A 24,934-nucleotide genomic window follows, 5' to 3' on the forward strand; every position below is an offset into this window, starting at 1 on the left:
TGTATCTTCTTTATCCACCATCCTCATACCATAGAGAACATTACTCTAAGTACATGTTAATTAATTGAAGTTCATATGTATCCTGTTTTATTCTCCTGCTATAATAGATTAAACTTTCTGATTTTTTTTATTCTAAGACAAAGCATATTTTCCACAGCTACTTATATTTAATGTGCCAAAACCAAAAATTTAGTAGCATTTGGAACATACTGAATTTTCTATTTTTCTTCTTGATATTTTTCCATTTTTATGTACAAATGCACAATTTTAAATGACTTGGTTAAATATTTAAAGAATACAAATGTCCTTTTTATAATTCACTGTCTTTTTTGAAAGGAAGAAAAAAAAAGAGGAAGATAGCATCACAAATAGTTTATATATATATATATATATATATATATCTTTGACTAATTCGGAGTGAAGGTAAATTGTTGGTGGTTTCTAATTTGTTAAGAGAGTGGGAGGACTATGCCTATGAATATTAAAAAATCTGCTTGTCTGTAAATCAGCTGAATGATTAAAGGCTATCTTTTATCAGTATGTAGCTGCTTGTAGGATTAGGGTATTAAAATGTTTTTGAGTATTTAAGAGACCTATCTTCACATATACTTTTTTTCAGTTATAAGGTCATAAAAAATAGACTCAAGCTTTTTAGATTTTCTTAAAATGGGAGATGAGATATACTTTAGTACAAAACAAACACTCATAACTATTTCATTTTGAAAAATAATAAGAAAAAGCTGTATAAACTTTAAGAAAACAACATATTTTTTCTAAATTAAGAGTGTTCATAAAAATGAGGATCCAGATGGTCAATTGAGACACAGTTTGTAATGCTATAATTTTTCCTCCTAGTTAAAAGGCTGGCCACAGAGAACCTGCAATACATGGTAAAAGCCTGCCAAGCGGGGTCAGAGGGAGAACCTGCCACCCAGCTGACTTCTGTGTTTAGGTAACTGGAAAATATGCCAACTGGCAGGGGGACTGTTGCCAACCATTTGACAGCCAACATGTTTCTTAAATAACTAATTATCCAAAACATAATGTGTTACTACTTGTTATACTATTTGAATTATTGTATTTTTGGCAGTAATTTTGTTGCATTGTGTTGTTTTATTAAAAAGACAAAAGTGCCAGGGAGGAAGATAGCTGGCTGACATAAAATTACCTGAGAATTGGTGATGAAGACTCCTACATGTATTTAAGAGACAGAATGGGGATATGTGGGTCATGTTGACAGGTGCACAGGCCCTGAGAGCCACTAAACATGTTATTCAGGATCCAGTGTAGAAGTATGTCACTGGTTTTCTTAACTTGCTTTAGATACCGTAGACCCAGAAAGCTTCATTGTATTTCATCTGTGAGTAAGGGAGCAGACGTGATGTTAGTTCCCAAGAATAATAATACAACTTGAGGAATGTTTTCTGTGTTTTGTGTTTTGTTGTCGTTTCCTGCCTTGCCTGCTCTAGAGTCTTCTGCTTTCTGTTAGGGCAGTATTTTTAAGTATTTCTCACAATATCTACCTGTTAACTTTTATTCTACATATCTCTGCCCTAGCACTATGATAAATAATTCAAGTCCATTTTCTTCTGTGGATCTTTGATTCCTCAGCTTGTTTTCTCATCACATCATTGGCATTTGTCAGTTGGTTACCATTTATTTAAATTGTGATCACATGAAATACATAGTGAATTTGTAAGAACTATTACCCTCCCCCCCAAAAAAGGGGGGGAAAGAAACCTATAAAAACACAAGGAGGAGAGAAAGATTTTATGTGAATGAAGATTGCATATTTATTATGTACAACTTACTGAGCTAGTAGTTGGCTTTTATTTTGTTGGAGGAGAGTGAAAATTTTAGGGTTAAAACATACAATTCTTTATATGGGTCTAAAATCTATTCACTTAAAGGATGTAAAAATATATATTATGAATAACTTGTTTCTCTTATTAAAATATTGTTTGATTTATCTAGATATATGAAGAACTAAGAAATACCTAGGAAACTGAACTCTTTTTTCCACATCCTTATCCCTCAGATTTTGACATGCAAAGAATAGCATGGAACTAGATTCTAATAGCATAGGACTAAGATTCTCTTCCTTATTCTCCTTCCTGAGGTTCCAATTCTTCCCTTTTCCTACCAGTGTCATCCTTCTGGTCATGGTTCACACTGAAATAAACCATTCTGTCCTTAATTTTTAAATGTTACAAAGTCTTCATTAGGGCATCTGGATTCTTAAGGTAATCTTATGTGAAATGATCTTTCTTATGTTCAGGTTACAGCAGAGTGTCCTATGGATAGCAGCCCAAGGAGTTTCCCCAGAAGTAATCCTATGTAACTTGATTTACTTACAGGCATTTTATCCAGGATTATGGTATGAGAGATGATTATCAGATTTACAGCATTCTAGAAACAGTAGCAGCATTGGATCAGCAGGTTGTTATCCACTTGCTTTCTACCCTCACTCAGTCTCTGAAGGATTCAGAGCGGAAATGGGGCCTTGGCAGAAATATTGCACAAAGGTATATTTGGATCATTTTACATTTGTGGGCAATGATTACAAAATCTAGATTCATTTACTGAAGATGGTTTATTTTCCCATTCCTAAAAGTTTTGGGTGTGTTCTTCGATTTGTTGAATGTTTCCATACTGCAATTGACATATCCATTCACATGTCGTTCTTTTCAAAGTGACCACCTTAGGTATTTCAGCAGTGCTGCTATTGTTCAAAATATATTCAGTGCTCCTCATTGGGAAGGGGACTTGAGAGCCTCACATGTCTTGTTTTTGTATAAAATCCGTGCTGGCAAATCTACCCTTTGAGGGATGCTTGGTCTACTGAATCAACTATATCATGTGTATCTAATGAGTAAGAAGAGTGACCCAATTAAATAATATGGTTTGAGATGAAAAATAGTAATGATTAGGGCTTTTTTTCATATAGGCTTACAACCTAATTTCAGATTGTTCTGGACTATGTAAAATAATGCAACATCATGGAAATAGACCTGTAGTTCCTAAAGAGGAGTCAGCACTCATAAGAATTCATGTTCCAAGTTTGTTAAAGAATCAAAGTACTTTAAACACATAGTGTGGGCATGCGGGTGCTTGTGTGCAGACAGACATTCAGGTAGGCTCAATGTGTAAATACTTAAATGAAAAATAATGGAAAAGGTAATAAATACATCTATCTTCTCTTTTTTCTTAAACAGGGAAGCCTATAGCAAACTTTTATCTCACCTAGGACAAGTGGGACAAGATGAAATGCAGAGACTGGAGAGTGATAATACCTAATATATTTTGTGATTTGCCTTCTCTCTTAACTGTCCAAAGCCACTTTGCACTGCAATTGTATAACATTCTGTTAAAAATGCTTTCAAGGATTTTTTATTCTTACATACCTGTAAGTATAAAGTACATAAATAAGGAAATAAAAGTTAAGTAAATGTATTACTTAACTTTGGAAGTTGGCCAAATTGCATTCTCTTTTGAAGAGTTTATAGTTAAACTAATTTAAAGTAACTTTTTCTAACTGGGAGTGTTTCTGTGTATGTCTGTGAAGCAGGTTTGTACTGGTTGACCCAGGGCCTTCTCACTGTAATATGACTTTCTGCCTTGTGAGTGATTTGTGTTTGTTTCTTACAAGTTATGTTTTACTATGATTTTTTTTTTTCAGGTTACTTGGCTATTCTATGCTGATTTTTGTGAAAGGGGAAGATTCAGGAGATAGGATCGTATGTTTGCCGTCTTTTGTAATACCATGTGTGAGGCAAGAGAATAAATATCCAGCATACTTAACTCTGCGGAATGAGGCAGGGTCTGGCTAAATTAATATACAGATAGCATGTAAGATATTTTAAAACTTAAGCCAGCAGTGTTTATGCTTAGGTTCTAACAATTGACAGATTTTTCTTCTCTAGCCATCCTGTGTTTTTTGGAAATTTATTAAAACACATATCAGGAGAAGTATAAATAAGAGCTTTTAAGAAAAGACAATAAATAATATTTCTAAAAATCTTAAGATTACAAATTAACAGAAGAGGTCTAGAAGTCAGCTGATTTATCTCCTTGCTCTTCAGTTAGAGCCTCTTAATAATTTAGCATTTTATTTATTTACAGGAAACCAGTTTAGTTCCTTTAGCAGCTCTGTGTCTCAACTCTTTAACTATTTCATCCAGATTTTTATTTTACTGATTGGGCTTTTGTCCTTGACTCCATTTTGTGGTGAGAATTATTAGGTAAAAGAAATCCAGTCATAGTGTTAGGAACCTACCTAGTTCTCAAACCCCAGCTCTGCTTTATAAACTTGATCAAGTTACTTAACCTTGTTAAGTTTCTCCATGGAGAAAAAAGAATAATATTCCTTTTTCTATTTCACAGCATTATGGTAAGAATCAGTGGAATAATGTATGTGAAAATATATTGGTGACATATGTTCTGTTTGAGGCACAGGGACATGATCATTCATGCACAGAAGTAAAGAACACCTCTTAATTTTGTTCCACTGTCTCTAGTATGTCCTAGATGAATGATCCCCTTTTTCTTCAAACTTTGTCTTACATGTCATGTTTGCTAACTTTATAATAACTGTTTTCTTCTTGGGACTCCAGTCTTTATCATGGTTCTACTATTCCCTCCCTTTTCTGACTCAAGAAGTATCTTTAAAAATGAAATATATTACAATCAGTGAAATCTAGTCATTAGTCCTCTCCTAACTTTTCTCTGTGAATTCTAAGTGAGTACCTTTTGTTTTCATAACTTAACAGTCTGTTTCCGCCCCCACCCAATCTATTCCACAGTCATTACTTCCACAAGCTGGATGAATAAAAGCCTCTTTAAGGTTACTTAATAGACTTCACAGTAATGAGTTTCTCTTTTTTATGATGGTGACTTATTAAGCCTATATCACTTGGCAAGTTTCTGCAAATGAAGTTTAATCGGCTTAAGGTGATGCTTTTAAAGTAGTTATTTATGTGTGTGTGTGTACATATATATTTGTTTTCCAAGTGGGATTGATATCTGAGAATCTCACTCCTTAGTATATGAAATGTTTAAGGCTGAGAAATGCTGCTTCTGAATCATGCATTAGATATATAGATCTGTAGATGCTAAGAATAAATAGTTTGTACTTCAAAAATCAAGAACAAAAAAAATCTGTGACTGTACTTGTATTATATGTATATACATGAGTGTTTATTTATATATAAGTAAAGTCTAAAAGATACTTTTTTTAATTGAAGAAATTTTTGGACTCAGTTCATTTTCTTGAAAATCTTCACAGACCCATCACTTATTCACCTGAATAACCAATCATCTCTAGAGCTGCTGCTTCTACCACTATAATGTCAGCCATTCACTTTTAGTGATATCTAAGACTACGTTCTCATTTCTTATGTTCTTTGGCCTTACGTTTGCATTTTCCTTTATCTTCTCAGCCCTTCTCAGTGGTGTTTGCTCCTTCCTACATACTGTACTCTGAAAGCACCTTCATGTTCTTTCTTGTCCCCAGTGGTAAGATCTGGCCCTTCCCTCACTCTGTCTCAAAATTCTTCTAGTAGTAAATTGATAACACTAAGTCATAATTCTATCTATAAAATCTACTTCTAGTGCTAATTTCTTTCTAAACCCCTCTAGCCACTGGATCCTCCTGAAATCTCAAGGCAACATGTCAAGCTGCCCTTATCACCTGTTTTAAACTAGCTCTTGCCTTTCTTTTCTACCCAGGGGATACACTATTTTCCCAAGTTATTTAACCTTGAAACTTCAAAAGCAGCTTGGATTCTTACCTGTTCCCCACTTTCAGTAATCACCATGATGGGCTCTTGCTGTTCTTTTGTTTTTGTCATCCTGGCTGTCCCAACAGTCTTTTGGGTGCTACTGATCTCTTTCTTATCTCCCCATCTATGATCTCCTTTCCTGCAATTTAACCTCACACAGTAACTGACATTAGTGTTTCTAAAATATTATTTTCCTCGTTACTTTTCTGCTCAAGGACATCCACTTACTTCCCAGTGTCAGTAAGCTGACATTCAAACCTCAGAAAGTAAGGAGACTTTGCCATTTGACTCTACCTTTCCTGTGTAAACTGAACTCAAACAGATTAGAATGCCTTAGAACATCTGAAGGCCACGTTCAGTCTACACTCTGAGCCTCATTCATTTTGCCAGCATAGAACACCACCCTTTCTATAGAAGCCTAATCTTAAGACACTAAAATAGGAAGATGGTTAAAATATATTTTAGATATATGAGTATTCCAGTCAAATTTCTGTAAAGTATCAGATGGAATGTAAAAGAGATGATTGAAGGACAACAGGGTGATAGAAGGACTTTATTAGACATTCAGATTTGGTTATGATTTAAATTTTAATTGAACATTTAATTAGGTTTTCATGGGGGAGTAAAAAACATGGAATATGATCTCTGTACAAAAATCACTCAGTATTGAATTCATTTGCATTAGAAGAGTTTCATAGTTTAAAACTTTTATATTTTTATTCCTAGCATATTTTTTCTTAAGCATATTTGACTTTTCCTACCTGGACATCTATATAAAAAAATACTTATCTGTAGATTGTGTGTTCCTTACCCATTATTATTATCTTCTTCCACGCTTTGTCACAAATTTTTAAAACGACTTTGTTCTTAAAGAATTACACATACTTTAACAGAGTCTTTTGACAGTTTTTATTTTTAATTCCCCTTTGTTAAGATAATCTGCTGTATAAAAATTTGACAAGCTTCTGCAATTGGGAAAAGCCTCTAGGAAACCTACCTTCCCTAAATCCTATAGACTTTACGTAAACCTTACATTTTCCAAAAACTGATCTCCTGCCTACTCTCTTCTAAGGTTAAAAATACTACCTTGTCAGTCAAGTGTAGAGTACACCAATATAAATACCATGCCTTGCTTAAAACAGTTGATTTGGGAAGCTAGCAAAGTAGCATATTCTTTCAGATATTTAACAATATGTAAGTTTGTATTAGGATTCTGTGATGATCTATATTGGTAAGGTTAACAAAGAAGTACCACATGGTTGGAATTAAATAATTTCTGCTTATTAAAGTTTTTGGTGTGTTAATAGTTATCCAACTTACTGCATTTGTGAAATGTGCTTTCAGAAAAATTCTGGGCCTTCTTGTTATATATTCATGTTTATAAGTTAAATATGCCTATAATAATGATATATAATTTTTAAATGTATATATTTAATTTGCACTTCATCCATGAATATTACACTTCCTTTTTTATGAGAGATTGATTATTTGAAAACCAAAATAAAAATGAGCCATGTTACCTGAAGGAATAATTTCTATCTTACTCCTGTTGTTTTTATATTCTGTGGTAAAACAATAGAAAGTTTTTCAGTTACTGCAGTAGCTGAAAGAGATACAGTATACGTGTGGTTAAACTGTGAGAAAAATATGAAGAGGAAAAGCAGGAAAAATAGCCTAATCATAACCTAAATAGGAATTTTGTTACGAAATATCTAAGGAATTTACTGCACTTTACAAACACATTATTTTTGAGATTAAGTCTTTGCTGGCTTTTCTTCCTACACAAAGGAACACTGCAACTATCTATGTGGTACTGTGTAAAGTCAAGTCTTAGAATGATGTTTAAAGGTGTTAGAAGTTTCATGATCTTCCAACAGAAATTCAAATTAGCATAACTTAACTACAAATACAATATGGTCTATAATTTTGGAGAGTAAAAATGAAGATGAATACTATAGGATAGCTCACTTAAATGGAAAATATATATTTAAATAATTTCACTGGAATTTGGTTATCTGACCAAACATAGTTTTCTAGAATTTTTATTAGCTCTTATTAGTGATTTGAAGAGAATGATCAAATCATAAAGTGTTCTGAATTTTATTTTTCCTTGGAGAGGAAAGTTGCACTTTGGATTCTATTCTCTGGCTATAGCATAAAAAGATGTTTTCAAAAACTATGCAAAACTTTAAAGTTCTCTGAGTTCAATTCTGTAATATTAGTGAATAACACATAAAGTTCACCCAAAAAGGGGTTTGATAATAATATGCTGATTTGTTTTAAGTGAATAGTTAAAAATCTATATAGAAACTATCAGGAGTAATTTCAGGCTACCTTTTCATTATCAGTCAGGAAAACTTATTTTTTAAAGATTTTATTTATTCATGATAGACATAGAGAAAGGGGAGGGGGGCAAAGACACAGGCAGAGGGAGAAGCAGACTCCATACCAGGAGCCCAATGTGGGACTCCATCTTGGGACTCCAGGATCACGCCCAGGGCCAAAGGCAGGTGGTAAACCGCTGAGCCATCCAGGGATCCCCAGGAAAACTTATTTTTAGACCATTTCCTTTTAATTCATTGGATATAGGATTTGGGATTGCAAATGTAATGATTTTTATAAGGTAAAATAGCTGGCAGTAAATTCATTTGTCAAGTAAAATTTTAGTAAATCTGAAATACTTATTGTTTGGGTTCTTGTTGAAAGCTATCTGAAATACTGGAGTCATTTTCCTGACTTGGTAAGGAATTTAAAATATTTAGTTTACATGATCTATACCCTTTAAAGAGACTGTCATCCTTCTAAATATCAATAATCAGTATCAATGTTCACTTTTCAGAACTGTAAAATTAAGATGTTTTGGCTAAATCTCTGGGAAGCTTTTTAGTTACTTTTTTTCCCTTACCACAGTCTCTCCTCCTATTCTTATAATCTGAATAACCAGATTATTTAGAAATCAAAAATTTTAGGTAGAACAGTGTATAACATTAGTGAATTTTGTATTTAGGATGAAAAAGGGTTGATGTTTTTATTCACTTCTGAGTGGTTACATGAATAAAATGACAGTTTCCTGTAAGATAAGGATTGCTGAATAATTGAACTGTGCAGAAGGAAAAAAGTCTCCCTTTTAGTAAAGGTGACTTAGATCCTAACAAGATTAGGAAAAGGGAAAAATTCAAATTATACTTCCTGAATTTATGTTCAAATGTGATTGAATTTTATTTTATATATGTATTTTTTACTATAGACAAAGCAAATCCAAAAACCTCACCTAAATAAGAATTCTTATGCATTATTAAAAGTATGTAGTAATAAAATATGTATTGGTGGTGGTGAAGAATCCCACAAGTGCTCAAGATTGACATAACCTTTAACAAAGTAGAAAAACTTTTATTAGAATTACCAAGTCTAGGTTCAGATTTATGTCAGAGCACTTTATGGCACCAAAATTAGTACAACTAATTTTTTTTGAGCTTTAAAATGTCATTTTTCACTAAGTGAGTTTAAACAAGAGGTTTAAATTATTATTTGAAGCAAGAATTTGTACAGACTTGGGAATCTTTGGTTTTGGTAAACTCCCCTTTTCCTAATTAGCATCTCTTTCACATGCTTATCAGAATCATTTATTCCATTGCATGTGTTTCAAGTTCTGTTTAGTAATTTTTAATTTTGAAAATAATCTCCCCATTAAGTTACAAGGTTCTAGAGATAGTAAAATATCTTATAATTTGAGTAACTTTTTTTATTAAATGAAGCACTTGAGAGGGCATTTGCCTAATCTTCACAACATTCTTCTGAATTAACATGGAAATCCATGATTATCCTCCTTAAGTGTGGGAAAACAAGTCATGAAAAGTAAGCACCTAGCCCGAGGTCACAGATTAACCAAGCCGAAAAATATGGCTATCTGACTGCTATTCCGGTGTACTTCTATTATTCGTATACCTTGAATAAAATAGGGCATTTAAAATTTTATGATGTCATAATGCTGAGTCTATACTGAGTGGGTCTGCATAATGTTAAATTTTTAAAAGAAAAATTACAAACCCAGGTTTAAGGAGTAAGGGGATTAACTACTGAATTTTTTTTAAAGACCACTGATGACAGTACTTATGAAATAAACTCCTTACTAATATTGTCCTGTTTTTCTAGACAGCACTGATTAGAAAAAGTATACAAAGAAGGTTATAAAGACCCATGGAACAAGTATGGACCATTAAGTTGGCACTAAGCTACACCACAGTAGAAGTCATATATATTGTATACTGACACACAAAAGGGTGACAGGAGTTTTTGGTAATGTATTTTAGAAAACGGTTCATTTTTTGCTAATTTTTATCTGAATATAAGACATAGAAAACAAAACAAGGAAGCATTGAGCACTGGGTGTTTTCATGCCCAGTATCCAAAAGTGAAGCTTTTCTTTCCCTTCTGTTCATGATAGTTATTAACAAAGCATTCGCTCTCAGATGGTCCCAATTCTGTGATGAGGCACTTGAAGAGTCTGAAGGTTAGGGCATGTGAAATATGGAGCTGGAAGGAAGCATGCTGCTATTCCATTGGAAGCAAAAGGGAGTGTAGGCCCATAGAATACTTCTTCTTTGCCTTCTCTGCTTATATCCACTACCTACAAAAGAAGAGAAGCCTGAATGTCAAAGATGATTGCTCAAAATAATTTGAGCATAAATATATAAGTATACACATAAAAGGATGCCTGCAGTTGAATTCAGTAATGCCACCATGACCATACGTACCTTAGGCATTGTTTTTTTTCCCCCCTTACAGTATGGTATCAAATATATATTAAGATCCAGGTAAGTGCTATTATATACATTTATATATTTGTCTACATAATTTGTCGATAAAAGTTTATAATGATTTAATCTTTAGAACAGTGATGAGGTAGGTAGCTTTTTCCTCCTTTAATAAAAAGGTCTTGTGGCTTTAAGCAACACATTATACCAGATGGACCTAACATATCCATCCAAAAACACTGGAATACACATTATTTTCAAGTGTACCTACAATATTCTCCAGAAAAGATCACATATTAGGCCATAAGACAAATCTCAAGAAATTTAAAAAGACTGAAATCATATCAAGCATCTTTTCTAACTACAACACTACCTAGAAATAAGTTACAAGAACTGGAAAACTACACAAACACAGGCTTATTAACATGGTACTAGGTCAATCGGTGAATGGAAAAAATATTCATTGTATCATAAGGTGGTCATTTACATTTTGCTCAAACTCTACACCTAAAGATCTAGAAAAAAAGCCCAAAGCTAGTAGAAGGAAGCAAGGAATAAAGAATGAGAAGAGCAATAAAAGCAAGAACTTAATTAATGAAAAGATAAGCCAAATTAATAAACCTTTACCCAGACACATCAAGACCCAAATCAGGAATGAGGGAAGAGAAGTTACAGCCAACACCACAGATATACAAAGGATTGCAAGAAACTACTATGAAATTTTTATGCCAACAAATTGGACACCCTAAAAGAAATGGATAAATTCCTAGAGACCTACAATCTTCCAAAACCAATTCAGGGAGAAATAGAAAATATAAACTGACTGATTACCCATTCAATTTCATTACTAGTAAACAACTACCAACAAAAATCTGGGACCAGATGGCTTCATAGGTGAATTCAGCAAACATTTAAACAAGAGTTAAGGGCTGTTCTCAAACTATTCCACAAAATAGAAAAGGAAGGATAATATCCAAATATATTCTGTGAGGCCAGTATTAACCTGATACCAAAACCAGACAAAAACCTTACAAAAAGACAAAAAGCTACAGGCCAGCATACATGATGAACCTAGTTGCAAAAAAATGCTGAACAAAATACTAGCAAACTCAATTTACCAATACATTAAAAAAATCTTTCACCATGATCAAATGGGATATATTACAGAAATAAGTGTTTCAATAGTCACAAGTAAATCAATGTGATATATCACATGAGGAATGACTAAAAATCATATCACCTGAATAGTTGCAGAAAAAGCATTTGACAAAATGCAACATCCATTCGTGATAAAAACTCAACGAAGTGGGTTTAAAGATAATATACCAAAAAAATAATAAAGAGAATATACCTCAACATGATAAACCAAATATGAGAAACCCACAACCCAACATCATACTGAAAAGTGAAAAACTGAAAGCTTCCCCTCTAAGACCAGCAACAAGAAGTTCCACTCTCACCACTTTTATTAAACATAATACTGGATGTTCCAGCTGCAGCAATCAAAAAGGGAAGGTATCTAAATTGTTAAGATTAACCAAAAAAAAAAAAAATATATATATATGTGTGTGTGTAGAAAGATACATATTTTCTAATTCTAGAAGACTACCGATGAACAGATAAATGTAGTTATTAGTAAAGTTGCAGGGTACAAAATTAAGATACAGAAATGTGTTACATTTCTAGCAGCAGAAAGAGAAATTAAGAAAATCCCATTGGAGGATGCCTGGGTGGCTCAGTGGTTGAACATCTGCCTTTGATTGAAGGTGTGATCCTGGAATCTGGGATCGAGTCCCACATCAGGCTCCTCCCTGCAGGGAGCCTGCTTCTCCCTCTGCCTGTGTCTCTGCCTCTCTGTCTCTCATGAATAAATAAATCTTAAAAAAAAAAAAATCCCATTGGAGGGTAGTCCAAGATGATGGCTTATGAAGACTGAACTCAGCTCCTCCACAGACATACCAAATATAAACCTATCTGGAGCAATTCCTCCTGAGGGAGAAATGAGAGCTGACTGAACAGCTTCTGCACAAAAGATAAACGACATAACTCCAAGAGAGATAGAGATATATTAATGAAGATCACCCACGGTCCCAGCAATGCAAATAGCAACGGGGAGGGATAGTACTAAGGAACTGTGAACAGATGTATCTTCCCTGGGGCACAGAATGAAAGCCACAAACTAAAAGCAACTAGACTGTCAAGGATCCAACTCCCACCGTCAAACAGGATAGCAGGGAGAACTCTCTGCATTGGAGGTACTACTCTTTACATTCCCTGTCCACCTTGTTAGCATAGACAGGAATAGGGACCAGACCCCCTAGCCAGCCTACTGATTCAGTGAGTCCCTGGCCTCTAGATCAGAGCAAGCCATCCCAAGAAGATAGCCTCCAGCTTGTCACATACCAAGACACCCCTGCTCAGCACTCATTACAGCTACAGCCATCTTGCCAAGGTGACACAGGCACAAAGCATTGTGGAACACTCTAGGCACACACTACTTTAGCTTCTAATGTCTTGTTACATTATGACACTCCCAGCTCAGAGCTTCCAGATTTATGTGCACAGAGCATCCCAGGACCCCCAGTGTGCACCCTCCCTCAGCTATTAGCCACCTGCCCAGGGCAAACCCTGCATCTAATGCCTTGGGACAACCTAACCTATACCAGCCATGTGTCTAGTTGCCCTGCCATAGCATCTCATGAACTAAGCATTCCAGGACACCCCAGCATAAACCCAGTTCAGATACAGCTCTCCTCTCAAGGCACCTACTGTATGTGGCACCCCAGGATGCCCCAAACTACACTACACCTTGGCTTCAGCCCCTGCATAGAGTGCCAAGGACACCCCAGCTTGCACCCCTCTTTGCCTCCACCTAACCTACCAGGTGCCTACCATTCAGAGAATCCCCCGTCACCCTCCAGTTTGCATTAACTTTGGCTTTAGCTATCCTGCCAGGGCATCCTCTGGAGATGTGTGGAGAGTCACAGGAATACCCTGGCCCATGCCCATGCCCACTCTCAGTTCCAGCCATCCCTTTAGGGAAGCCCCAGCACTGAGGGCCCCAGGACCATCAAGCCCATGCCAGCCGCAGTTCCAGCCATCCAGTCACTGGAGACACATGTCTACATAGGAAAGGACCATACACAAGACCATTTCTTCAATGTTAGAAGTAGCTGTTCTACCTAATTTGTAGGAACAAACACAGAAAGTCAGGCAATATGTGGAGGCAAGGAAATATGCTCCAAATAAGATAAAAACCTCAGAAAATTAACTAGATGAAATAGAGAATTAAAAATAATGGTCATCTCCATCAGGTAGATTGGTTATAAGGAAACTAACTGGACTACAGAGAAGAATGGAAAAACTCAGTGAAAATGTCAAGAGAAGGAAAATACAAAAAAATCAAAGCTGAGAATATATATAATAAGTAAAATATACACTAGAGGGGATGAACAGTGTCTTTAGATTTATTCACTTATTTTAGAGATAGAGTCCACACATTAGCAGTGGCAGAAGGAGAGGGCAAGAATCTCAAGTAAATTCCCTGCTGAGCATGGAGCCCAACATGGGGCTTGATCTCAACCCCAAGACCATGACTTGAGCCGAAATCAAGAGTCAGACATTCAACCAACATTCAACAGTGCCTTTTTTTTTTTTTTTTTTTTTTTTTTTTTTATGATAGTAACAGAGAGAGAGAGAGAGGCAGAGACACAGGCAGAGGGAGAAGCAGGCTCCATGCACCGGGAGCCCGATGTGGGATTCGATCCCGGGTCTCCAGGATCACACCCTGGGCCAAAGGCAGGCACCAAACCGCTGCGCCACCCAGGGATCCCCAACAGTGTCTTTATTACCCTCCCCCCAAGGACTTTATTTGACAGAAAGCAAGAGAGCACCAGCCGAGGGAGTGGAAGGGGGAGAAGTAGGCTCCCCACTGAGCAGGGAGCCAGATGTGGGACTCAATGCCAGGACCCTGGGATCATGACCCAAGATGAAGGCAGTTGCTTAACTGACTGAGCCACCCAAATGCCCCTCTAATAAGGTCTTTAAAATGGTATGTTAGACCAGATGGATACATATAGAACATTCCATCCAAAAGCAAGAGTCTTAGTGCACATGGGACATTTTCTAGAATGTCATAGGCTAAAGATCATAGGCTAAACCACAATAAGCTTAAGAATGAAATATTATGCATCTTTTCTGCCCACAGTGGTATGAAAGTAGAAATCAATAACAAAAAAAAAAAAAAAACCACAGATACATGGAGGTTAAATAAAATGCTACTACATGACTGGTAGGTTAATGAAATATTCACACACACACACACACACACACACACACACACACACACAAAATTTAAAAATATTTGAGGACTAATGAGAGCACCACAGTCAAAAATCCTAGAACAGCTTTCAAAAGAGGGAAATTTATAGTGATCTAAGACTACCTCCAGAAACAAAAATCTCAATCTAATTTACATCTAAAGGAATTAGAAAAAAGGGATCCCTGGGTGGCGCAGCGGTTTGGCGCCTGCCTTTGGCCCAGGGCGCGATCCTGGAGACCCGGGATCGAATCCCACATCGGGCTCCCGGTGCATGGAGCCTGCTTCTCCCTCTGCCTATGTCTCTGCCTCTCTCTCTCTCTCTCTGTGTGACTATCATAAATAAATAAAGAAAAAAATATTAAAAAAAAAAAAGAAATTAGAAAAAGAGCAAACAAAACCCAATGTTAGAAGGGAAAATAAAGATCAGAGCATAAATAAGTGAAATAGAGACTAAAAGAAAAGATCAACAAAACCAAGAGCTAGGTCTTGAAAAGATAAAATTGAAAGAAAATTAGACTTAAGAAAAAAACACAAATAGAATGAAAGAAAAGTAACAACTGATACCACAGAAATAAAAATACTATGAATACTATGAAAATTTATATGCCAAAAAACTAGACAACCTGGAAGAAATGGATAAATTCCTAGAAACCATTTCAAAAAAGAAGAGTCAATACCTATTGTCCTCAAACTATTCCAAAAAATAAGAGGAAGGAAAGTTTCCAAATAGATTCTATGAGACTAGCATCGCCCTGATACGAAAATCAAAAATACTATTAAAAAGAAAAAAGAAACCTACAGGCCAGTATCCCTGATGAACATAAATGGAAAAATCATCAAAAAAAGATTAGCAAGCTGGATTCAACAATACATTAAAAGAACCATTCACCACAATCAAGGGGATTTATTTGAAGGATACAAGGACAGTTCAATCTTTGTAAGTCAATCAGCATGCTGTATCACACTAATAAACACAGTGATAAATATTGTGATCATCTCAGTAGATACAGAAAGAGCATTTAACAAAATTCATGTTTCAGATAAAAATTAACAGTGGATTTAGAGGGAACATATCTCAATAAACGACAACATGAAACCCACAGCAAAGATGTTAGTCAATGAGGATAAACAGACCTTTCCTCTGTGATCAAAAATAATGGAAAATTCTACTCTTGTCTCTTATTCAGCATAGTACTGAAGTCCTGACCACAGTAATTAGAAAAAAAAAGAAATAAAGGCATACAGATTGGTAAGGAAGAAAATTAAGTTGTCACTGTTTGTAGCACTGAAGTTGCAGGATATAAAATGAACACTCAAAAGTGAGGTGCATATCTGTACACTAATAATGGAGTGGCAAAAAAATTAATAATTCAAGTTACAATTCTACCAAAATTCTACCAAATACCTAGTAGTAAACCTAACCAAGGATTTGAAAAACTTGTATACTGAAAACTATGCAACAGTCATGAGAGAATAAAGACAACACAAGTAGAAAGATATACTGTGTTCATGTACTGGAAGCATTAGTATCTCTAAAATGTTTAAGAAACCACAAAAGATCCTGAATAGCCAAGGAAACAATGTTGAAGAACTAAGCTGATGGTATTGCAATGTAAGATTTTAAGATCTACTATAAAGCTGTCATGGTAAAAACAATGTGGTTTTGGCACAAAATAGACACATGGATTAATGGAACAGAATAGAGAGCCCAAATAAAAGTCAACACTTATATGGTCAATTAATCTACAATAAAAGATGAAAAATACATGTTGGATGACAGTCTGTTCAATAAATGGTGTTGGGACAACTGGACGACTACTACAAAAGAATGAAACAAGACCCTTTCTTACATCACACACAAAAATAAACACAAAATGCATTCAAGACCTACGTGGGAGACGCGAAACTGTAAAACGTGTAAAAGAAAACAGGCAGTAATCTCTCTGACTGTGGCCTTTGCAATGTCTCTCTAGATAGGTCTCCTGAGGCAAGGGAAACAAAACCAAAAGTAAAGTATTGGGACTACAGGGGAAAAAAATTTTTTGCACAGCAAAGTAAACCATCAACAAAGCCAAAGATATTTGTAAATGACATAGCTTTTAAAGGGTGAATGTCTAAAATATGTGAAGAAATTGTACATCTCAACACCAAAAGAACCAAACAATCTGATTAAAACAATCGTAAAGGACCTGAACATTTTTCCTAAGAAGACATACTGATGGCAAGCACACGAAGAGATGCTCAACAACACTAATCATCAGAGAACCACAAATCAAACCCACAATGAAGTATCACCACACCAGTCAGAAGGGCCAGTATCAAAAAGACAAGAACCTGTGAAGAAAAGGGAATCCTAATGCACTGTTGGTGGGACGACCGTGCAGTCATTGTAGAAAACAGTATAGAGGTTCCTCAAAAAATTAAAAACAAATACCAGAAGAGCCAGTGGTTCCAATACTGAGTATTTACTGAAAGAATACAAAAACACTAATTTAAAAAGATACATGCACCCATATGTTCATCGCAGCATTATATATGTATATATAGCCAAGATATGGAGGCAACAGAGTGTCCCACTGATAGATGAAGAAGTGGTATGTATGTACAAGAAATATTCAGCCATAAAAAGATATTCCCATTTGGGACAACATGAGTGAACCAAGAGTATTATGCTAAGTGAAATAAGTTAGAGAAACACAGATATAATATGATTTCACTTATATGTGGAATCTAAGAAAGAAGCAAAAAATAGACCCATAAATACTGAGAATAAATGGATGGTTGTCAGAGGGGATAGAGTGGGACATAAGCAAAATAGGTGAAGGGAAGTGAGAAGTATAGGCTTCCAGTTATAGAATCAATCAATCACAAGGGTAAAATGCACATCATAGGGAATGTAGTCAACAGTATAATAATAGCATTGTAGGGTGACAGATGGTAGCTATACCCATGGTGACCATAGCATAATGTATAAACTTGCTGAATCACTGTGTTGTACACCTGAAACTAATTCAACCGTCAAGAATATTGCAATTAAAAAATCTATAATTGCAACAAAAAGAATAAAATAACCGAGGAAAAATCTAAGAAGTGAAAGACCTGAACTCTGTAATCATATATAAAACACCAGTGAAAGAAACTGAAGATGAGAAAAATGGACAGATATACCATATTCATGGTTCAGAAGAACAGTGTTAAAATGTCCATACTGTCCAAAGTAATCTACAGATTCAGTGCAATCCCACACTATAGACACAGATCAATGGAAAAGAATAGAAAGTTCAGAAATAAACCCATGCTTAAACGGTCAGTTAACCCAACAAATGGGGCACGATACACAATGGGGAAAAGACAGTCTATACAATAAATGGTGCTGGGAAAACTAGACAGCTACATGCAGAAGAAACTGGATCACCTTCTTACACCCCACACAAAAATACACTCAAAATTCATTTAACACCTAACAGTGGGGCCCAAGACAAAAATCTTAAAAGAAAATATAGTAATTTCATGGATATCAGTCATAGCCATATATTTATGAATAGGTGGTCTCAGGTAAAGGAAACAAAAGCAAAAATAAACTATTGAAATTTTACCAAAATAAAAAGCTTTTGCACAGCAAAGGAAACCATCAACAAAATGAAAAGGCAACCTCCTGAATGGAAGAAGATATTCGTAAATAATCTAGCTGATAAGTGGTTGATATCCAAAATATATAAAGAACTACAACTCAACACAAAAAGAAAATTTTAAAATGATCGGAAGACTTGAACAGACATTTTTCCAAAGAGCACAGAGAGACTACCAGTACACACCTGAAGAGGCTCATCATTAATCATCAGGGAAATACAAATCAAAAACCACAATGAGACATCACCTCACACCAGTCAAAATGGCTAGTATTTTAAAAAGTTCTAAGAAGTGTTACTGAGGACATACAGAATAAGGAGGAACACCCTGCATTACTGTCAGGAATGAAAATGTGCAGCCACATTATCCATTATGTGGATAACATTACAGAGGTTCCTTAAAAAATTAGAAATACCAAATGATCCAGTAATTCCACTGCTGGCTATTGACCCAAAGAATATGAAAACAGTAATATGGAAAGATATATGCACTCCTATGTTTATTGCAGCATAGTTTACATAGCCAAAATGTGGAACAATCTAGGCATCCATTAACAGGAATGGATAGAGATGTGATTGTACATACATACATGCATACACAAATGGAATATTACACACATAAGAATAAACATCTTGCCATTTGGGACAACATGGATGGATCAAGAGGGTATTACACTAGTGAAATAAGACAGAGAAACACATACTGTATGATGTCACTTACATGTGGGCTCTAAAAACACAAATGAATAAACAAGGATATTAGACTTATAAGTACATAGAACAAACCGGTGGTTGCCAGAGGGAGAAGTGAGCTAGCAAACAGGCAAAATAAAGCAGATTAAGAGGCACAAACTTCCAGTTACAAAATAAGTCCTGAAGCTGAAAAGTACAGGATAGGGCATACTGTCAATAATGTAGTAACCTTATATGGTGACAGATGATAAGTATGGTCATCATGGTGAGCACTGAGTAGTGTATAAAATTTCAAATTAATATGAACTAATACTCTCAAAAAAATAATATGAACTAATATAACGTATGTCAATTTAATTTTTTATATCTTACACTACTTAAGTAACTTGCCCAAATTTGTTAGCATTATGATATGTTGGTTTACAAATCCTCATCTGTAAAATGAAGCAAACATCAACCCTGCAGCTTTGTTCTGAGAATTGGTGACATCTAGCATAGTATCTAGGACACAGAATATTATAGCAAAGCTAAGTAGCAGATTGAAAATCAATTGGGTCTGGATATTTTCCGCCAGTTATTTCCCCTTTAAGCTGGAGTTAATCTCTTTTGTTATATGGAAGAGTCTCTTTGTTAGTCTGGACCTGCTGTCACCTCACGGAAGCCTGCTTAATTTTAATAGAAGTCTTTAACTTACAATGGAGTGATGTTCCAAGAAACCCATCATAAATTAAAAAGATCAAAAGTCAAAAATATATTAAATACACCTACCAAACATCATAGCTTAGACAAGTTTGACTTGAAATTTGCTCAAAGCACTCACCTTAGCCTACAGTTGGGCAAAGTTATCTAACACAAATCCTATTTTATAATAAAATATTGAGTAGGGACAACTGGATGGCTCATTTGTTTGTCAACTCCCTTGCTCAGGTCATGATCTCATGGGTCGTGGGATCAAGTCCCGCATCAGGCTCTATGCTCAGCGGAGAGTCGGCTTGAAGATTCTCTCCCTCTGCCGCCTCAACTTGTGCACACTTGCTCTAAAGTAAATATTTTTAAAAATAATAAAGGGTTAAGTATCTCATGTAATTTATTGAATATTAAACTGAAAGTGAAAAACAATGGTTGTGTGTTTACCATCATGGTTGTGTGGCTGCCTAGGATCTGTGGCTCGCTGCTACTGTCCAGCATCATGAGCATATTGTACTATATATCACTAGCCTGAAAAAAGATCAAAATCCAAAATTCAAAGTATGGTTTCTGAGTATTGCTTTTGCACCACTGTAAAACTGAAAAATCATAAGTCAACCATCATAAGTCAGAGACCATATGTGTATTAGAAAAAATATTTCTTAAAGAAAGCTGGTCATATCCTACTTGTCAAACCCATCAGGCCCTTTCCAGCCCTCAATCTTCTTAATCTCTCTTCATTTGACCTTCCTCTACCCTCATTTGAAACCTTTCATCTCTTGGATTCCATGATTTTAAAAAAGTTCATAATTGACACTGTCCTGTTGCTATCCACCTTTGGTCCTCTTTTTTCCACCTGCATGCTAAGTGTACATGTGCCTTATTATTCCCAACCAGAGACCTCTTGGTACTTTTCTTTAATGATCTTGTCCACTCCTGCCTTCATCTATCACTAAGCTGAATAATTAAGGTTTTAACTATAAAAACACATTCTTTAGATGAAAGGGGCCCTTGATATTTGGGGATCCAAGTTCATAAAGAGAGAAATCACTACAGCCTAAAATAAAAGATCAAACTCCTTGCTATTTTTTCCCCTCAAATGGACATTTAGATATTCCCATTTGTTGAACAAAATATACTACCAGCTCTAATTTTTAAAAAAATTATGCAACCTATAAACTTTTTTTTATGGTTCTCTTTTGTTGGTTTGTGCATCATCCTACAGTACCGCATTTACAGTTGCTTTGACTGGGTAGGGCAAGTCGCCTTCATTTAGTGTTCAGAAACTTCTTAGTTATTTTTATATATTTAACTTTCTTAGAGAAACTTTAAGATCAATCTGACAACATTATCTCCCTACCCTAGGAGAAAAAGGAAAATCCCAATGGGATTTTGATTAGTATTTCATTAAAAATAGAAAACAGAGACCTTTCACTATTTATCTCAGTGATATAAGGGTAAGTATTGTCTTCAATGTATAAAGAAGAAATTTAGATATTGAGAAAGTTCACTGACTTGCTCAAGGTCATACAGTAAGTGGCAGAGCCAATATGTGAGCTCATGGTTCCAACCAAAGAGAGAACAAAGATTTTGTGCCATTCACAATATCCCCTCCACAACAATACATTTTTAGAAGACAAAATATCAGTTGAGGTCATCAACTAGAGAGCTATTGTCTCATTCCCTGGGCCAATGGAGACTGCATATGTTAAACAGATGTAATTTATTTAATCTGCGAGAAGGGAAAAGAAGTTTTGGCAGTATTTCTCTAAAACACTCCCCTGTAAACTGCCAGAGAGAAGGCGTTTGGGAGAACGAGGTGCCAGCTTGGCAGCATATCCTCCAGCCAAAAGGAAGTAATTGTAAATGAAGAGTAGTGGAGGTGATCTGGAAATAGACTAATCACTTGCACACTTATGCAGCTGCTCCCTTATGTGCTGCTCATCATCCAGAGCACATCAGGTTAGAGTCAACCCCTGTGCCAGATGATTCTTGCACACCCAGTAATTAACAAGAGCACTTTCCTTATGAATCTATCCTCAGTTTTCTCCATGAGTTATTACCAACAAGTCCAAATCTCAGTCTTTAAGCAAGCATTAACTTAAGAGCATCTCAGTTTTTCCCCTTGTTTGCATAGCTCTTGTAATGGATCAAGGAGTCTATGCTAAGTCAAGTAGTAGAAGGAAATAAAGTAGTATACTTTCTCAATATCTAAAATGCTTCATCCCTATGTGGCTGAATCCTACAAGTGACAACGAAGCTTTGATTAGAGTTCAGAAGGGCAGCCTAAAGAAACTGGTTATTTTCTGGTATTTTCAAGAGCAAAAAATGACCTTAGTCCTTCTGGACATTAAAGGACCAATCTCTGAACTGTCCCTCATTAATCTTATCAGCTATGCCCTTAGAATCCAAGGATTATATATATCAATGTGTGACTAATGAAAAATTTAATCTTTTATATATATATTTTAATCTTTTATATTTTTAATGTGTTTTCTCTACCACATTTTCCTGTACTTTTCAACCTGTTGATGAGACTGAAATTCCTAAGTACAAATCACCATTTTCTCAAAAACATTATTACACTTTCTCATCTTCCTGCAAGTAGTAAAGAAGCAGCTTGCTTCTGAACATAGAAGTAGTCTCTCCAGGGAAGCCTTGGTGGCCCAGCAGTTTAGCGCCACCTTCGGCCCGGAGCGAGATCCTGGAGACCCGGGATCAAGTCCCACGTCGGGCTCCCTGCATGGAGCTTGCTTCTCCCTCTGCCTCTCTCTCTCTGTGTGACTCTCATGAATAAATAAAATAAAATCTTATAAAAAAAAAAAGTAGTCTCTCCAACCATCAATATATTACTATTATTTAACCAAAATAAATGGTCCCTTAGTCATGCCTAAAGTAAGCAAGTATTTGAAATTGTGCAACTACCATTCAGAATGAATGATAATACAACCTGTAACCAGTTGTCAATAACTAAAATAAAACAGGATAAATGACAAAATGTAGTCTGAGAAGACTTCCATTCCAAACATCTCTAAGTCATGATTCAAATGCTTAAATGGACACGTGTTACCCACAAATAGTAAAGGTTCTTAAAGGCCTTTATCAAATGTGTACTACGTAGGACCCCAGCATGGGAATAAACATATTTTCAAAATGATTGATTTTGTACATCAAAATGGCTGTCAGAACACAGAACTAACTATAATTTTGACTTTCTAAGAAAGCAAGTATATTAGGACTTATGGAGAAGGTTGCAGAGTGAGATGATCCTAGGTTCACCTTGTCCTCTGGATACACCTAGATAATACCCAAATCAGTGTAAATAACCCAGAAAATGACCAAATACTCTCAATAAGTAAATGTAGACAAAAGGCCACATGGAAGAGGGAAGGAAGGGTGGAGATGTGATTGGGAGCCAAAGTAATATGCAGGGCTGTCTGCAGGTGGAAGCAATGCTATAGGCACAAGAAGGGAAAGTGGTAGACCATACACCAGGTATCCCAAACATGGAGAACCTACACTGGGAAGTCAAATCCCCATAACATTTGGCCTTGAAAGCCAGAGGGGCTTCACTTCTTGAGTTCTTAAAATTAGTGGGGCTTCACATATAGAACTTTGACAAACAGCTCAGCTCTGAAAAAACAGGATGGTAATTAGAAATGGAGTCTCCATCCTTAAAGATATAGTGTAACTGCGCCACTGAGATACAGTATAGAAACAGTAGTTTGAAAGATCCTTGGGGAATATGAAATAGAGATTTTTTTATCAATATCAGAGCAGGTACTGGAGGGGCAGAGATCTTTGGGAGATTTCTCTGGGGACAAAAGACCGGGCAGGTGCCATTTACCTTCCCTGCCCCCTAGCCTAGATACATAAACACATGGCAAGAATCAACTCAGCATAGAGTCCATCTAGCTTGCTAAGAGCTCTTCCTACCACTGCACTCTCCTGCAGCTCCTGCATCCTGGCTTCAGTAGGAATTTTTCAAAGTAGCTAGACTTTCTCCCAAAGCAGAACAGTGTAAACCTTGCTAACATCACAAGTACCACCCCCATGCCCACCTCCACATTCTCCTGTGGACCCAACTCCTTCCAACACACTCTCAGCAAAAGCCCATTCAAAGTGGTTCCAGGAGTGTGGCAGTATACAAGCATCCCCAACAGGAGTCAGCACCACCCCAACACCTTCCCAGGAACACCACAACTGTCCTGGGAAAGGGGAAGAAAACCACACAAACCATTTAAAGTACTGCTCCAGCAGTGGGCTGGGATTGCACATCTGGTCTGACCACACATCTTACCCACCAACAAAAGCTTCTCAGGAAACAACACAAGAAGAGCACCCTGCAGTTCAGTGCTACTGTACTCTAACAAAAACCTGGCCTGACCCAACTGAAACTCAAGGTAAATTCTGACTGGCCCAGTAACAACATAGAGAGCAAACACTGCCTACTGTAGGCAAAGAGAGCCACTAAAGGAGACCAGGCTAATGGCAAATGTAGCTCAGCCACAAGAGTAAGGCATACACAACACACACAGGAGACATCCCATGAAGTATCAGGTTCTGATGAACAGGCAATATTGCACTACATGGCATCACAGAGCCTCTTCTTTAGAAGGCCACTATTTTTAAGAGCAAGAGACATAGCTGACTTTCCTAACACATAGAAACACAGAGTTAGACAAAATGAGGAGACAGAGTAATATGCCCCAAATGAAAGAACAAGACAAAACCACAGCAAGAGACCTAAGTGAAATATATAATATGCCTCCTAGAGTATTTAAAGTAATAATCATAAGATACTGGACTTGAGAAAAGTGTAGAGGAAACAGATATCCAAGTCTGGGGAACACAAAAAGTTTCAAACAAGATGAATCCAAGGATGTCAACACCAAGACACATAATTAAAATGTCAAAGATTAAAAATAAAGAGAGAATTTTTAAAAACAGCTAGAGAGAACCACCTGTTTGTGTACTAGGAAAACCCCAGAAGGCTATCAGTTGATCTTTAAGCAAAAACTTTGTAGGCAGTAAGAGAGTGGCATGATATATTCAAAGTACGAAAAGAAC

General features: G+C 36.0%; 2 protein-coding genes across 17 annotated transcripts in view; one reads left to right on the top strand and one right to left on the bottom strand.

Annotated features, from left to right (window-relative positions):
- Positions 1–7,305, top strand: part of MMS22L (MMS22 like, DNA repair protein) — a 129,181-nt gene extending 121,876 nt beyond the window's left edge. For 2 of the 4 annotated variants that reach the window (XM_077903004.1, XM_077903005.1), the window contains exons 23-25: positions 856–952; positions 2,358–2,525; positions 3,216–7,305. In XM_077903004.1, the coding sequence (XP_077759130.1) occupies positions 856–952; positions 2,358–2,525; positions 3,216–3,297 (347 nt within the window). In that variant the 3' untranslated portion in view covers positions 3,298–7,305. The remainder of the gene's footprint in view (positions 1–855; positions 953–2,357; positions 2,526–3,215) is intronic. The other 2 variants (XR_013382982.1, XM_077903006.1) reach the window with 2 other exon arrangements.
- The window catches only part of KLHL32 (kelch like family member 32), a 234,664-nt gene continuing 216,050 nt past the window's right edge, over positions 6,321–24,934 (bottom strand). For all 13 annotated transcript variants that reach the window (XM_077903008.1, XM_077903016.1, XM_077903015.1 and 10 more), the window contains one exon: positions 6,321–10,407. In XM_077903008.1, the coding sequence (XP_077759134.1) occupies positions 10,246–10,407 (162 nt within the window). In that variant the 3' untranslated portion in view covers positions 6,321–10,245. The remainder of the gene's footprint in view (positions 10,408–24,934) is intronic.

This window comes from Canis aureus, chromosome 7 (assembly GCF_053574225.1).
Source record: "Canis aureus isolate CA01 chromosome 7, VMU_Caureus_v.1.0, whole genome shotgun sequence".
Lineage (NCBI taxonomy): Eukaryota > Metazoa > Chordata > Mammalia > Carnivora > Canidae > Canis > Canis aureus.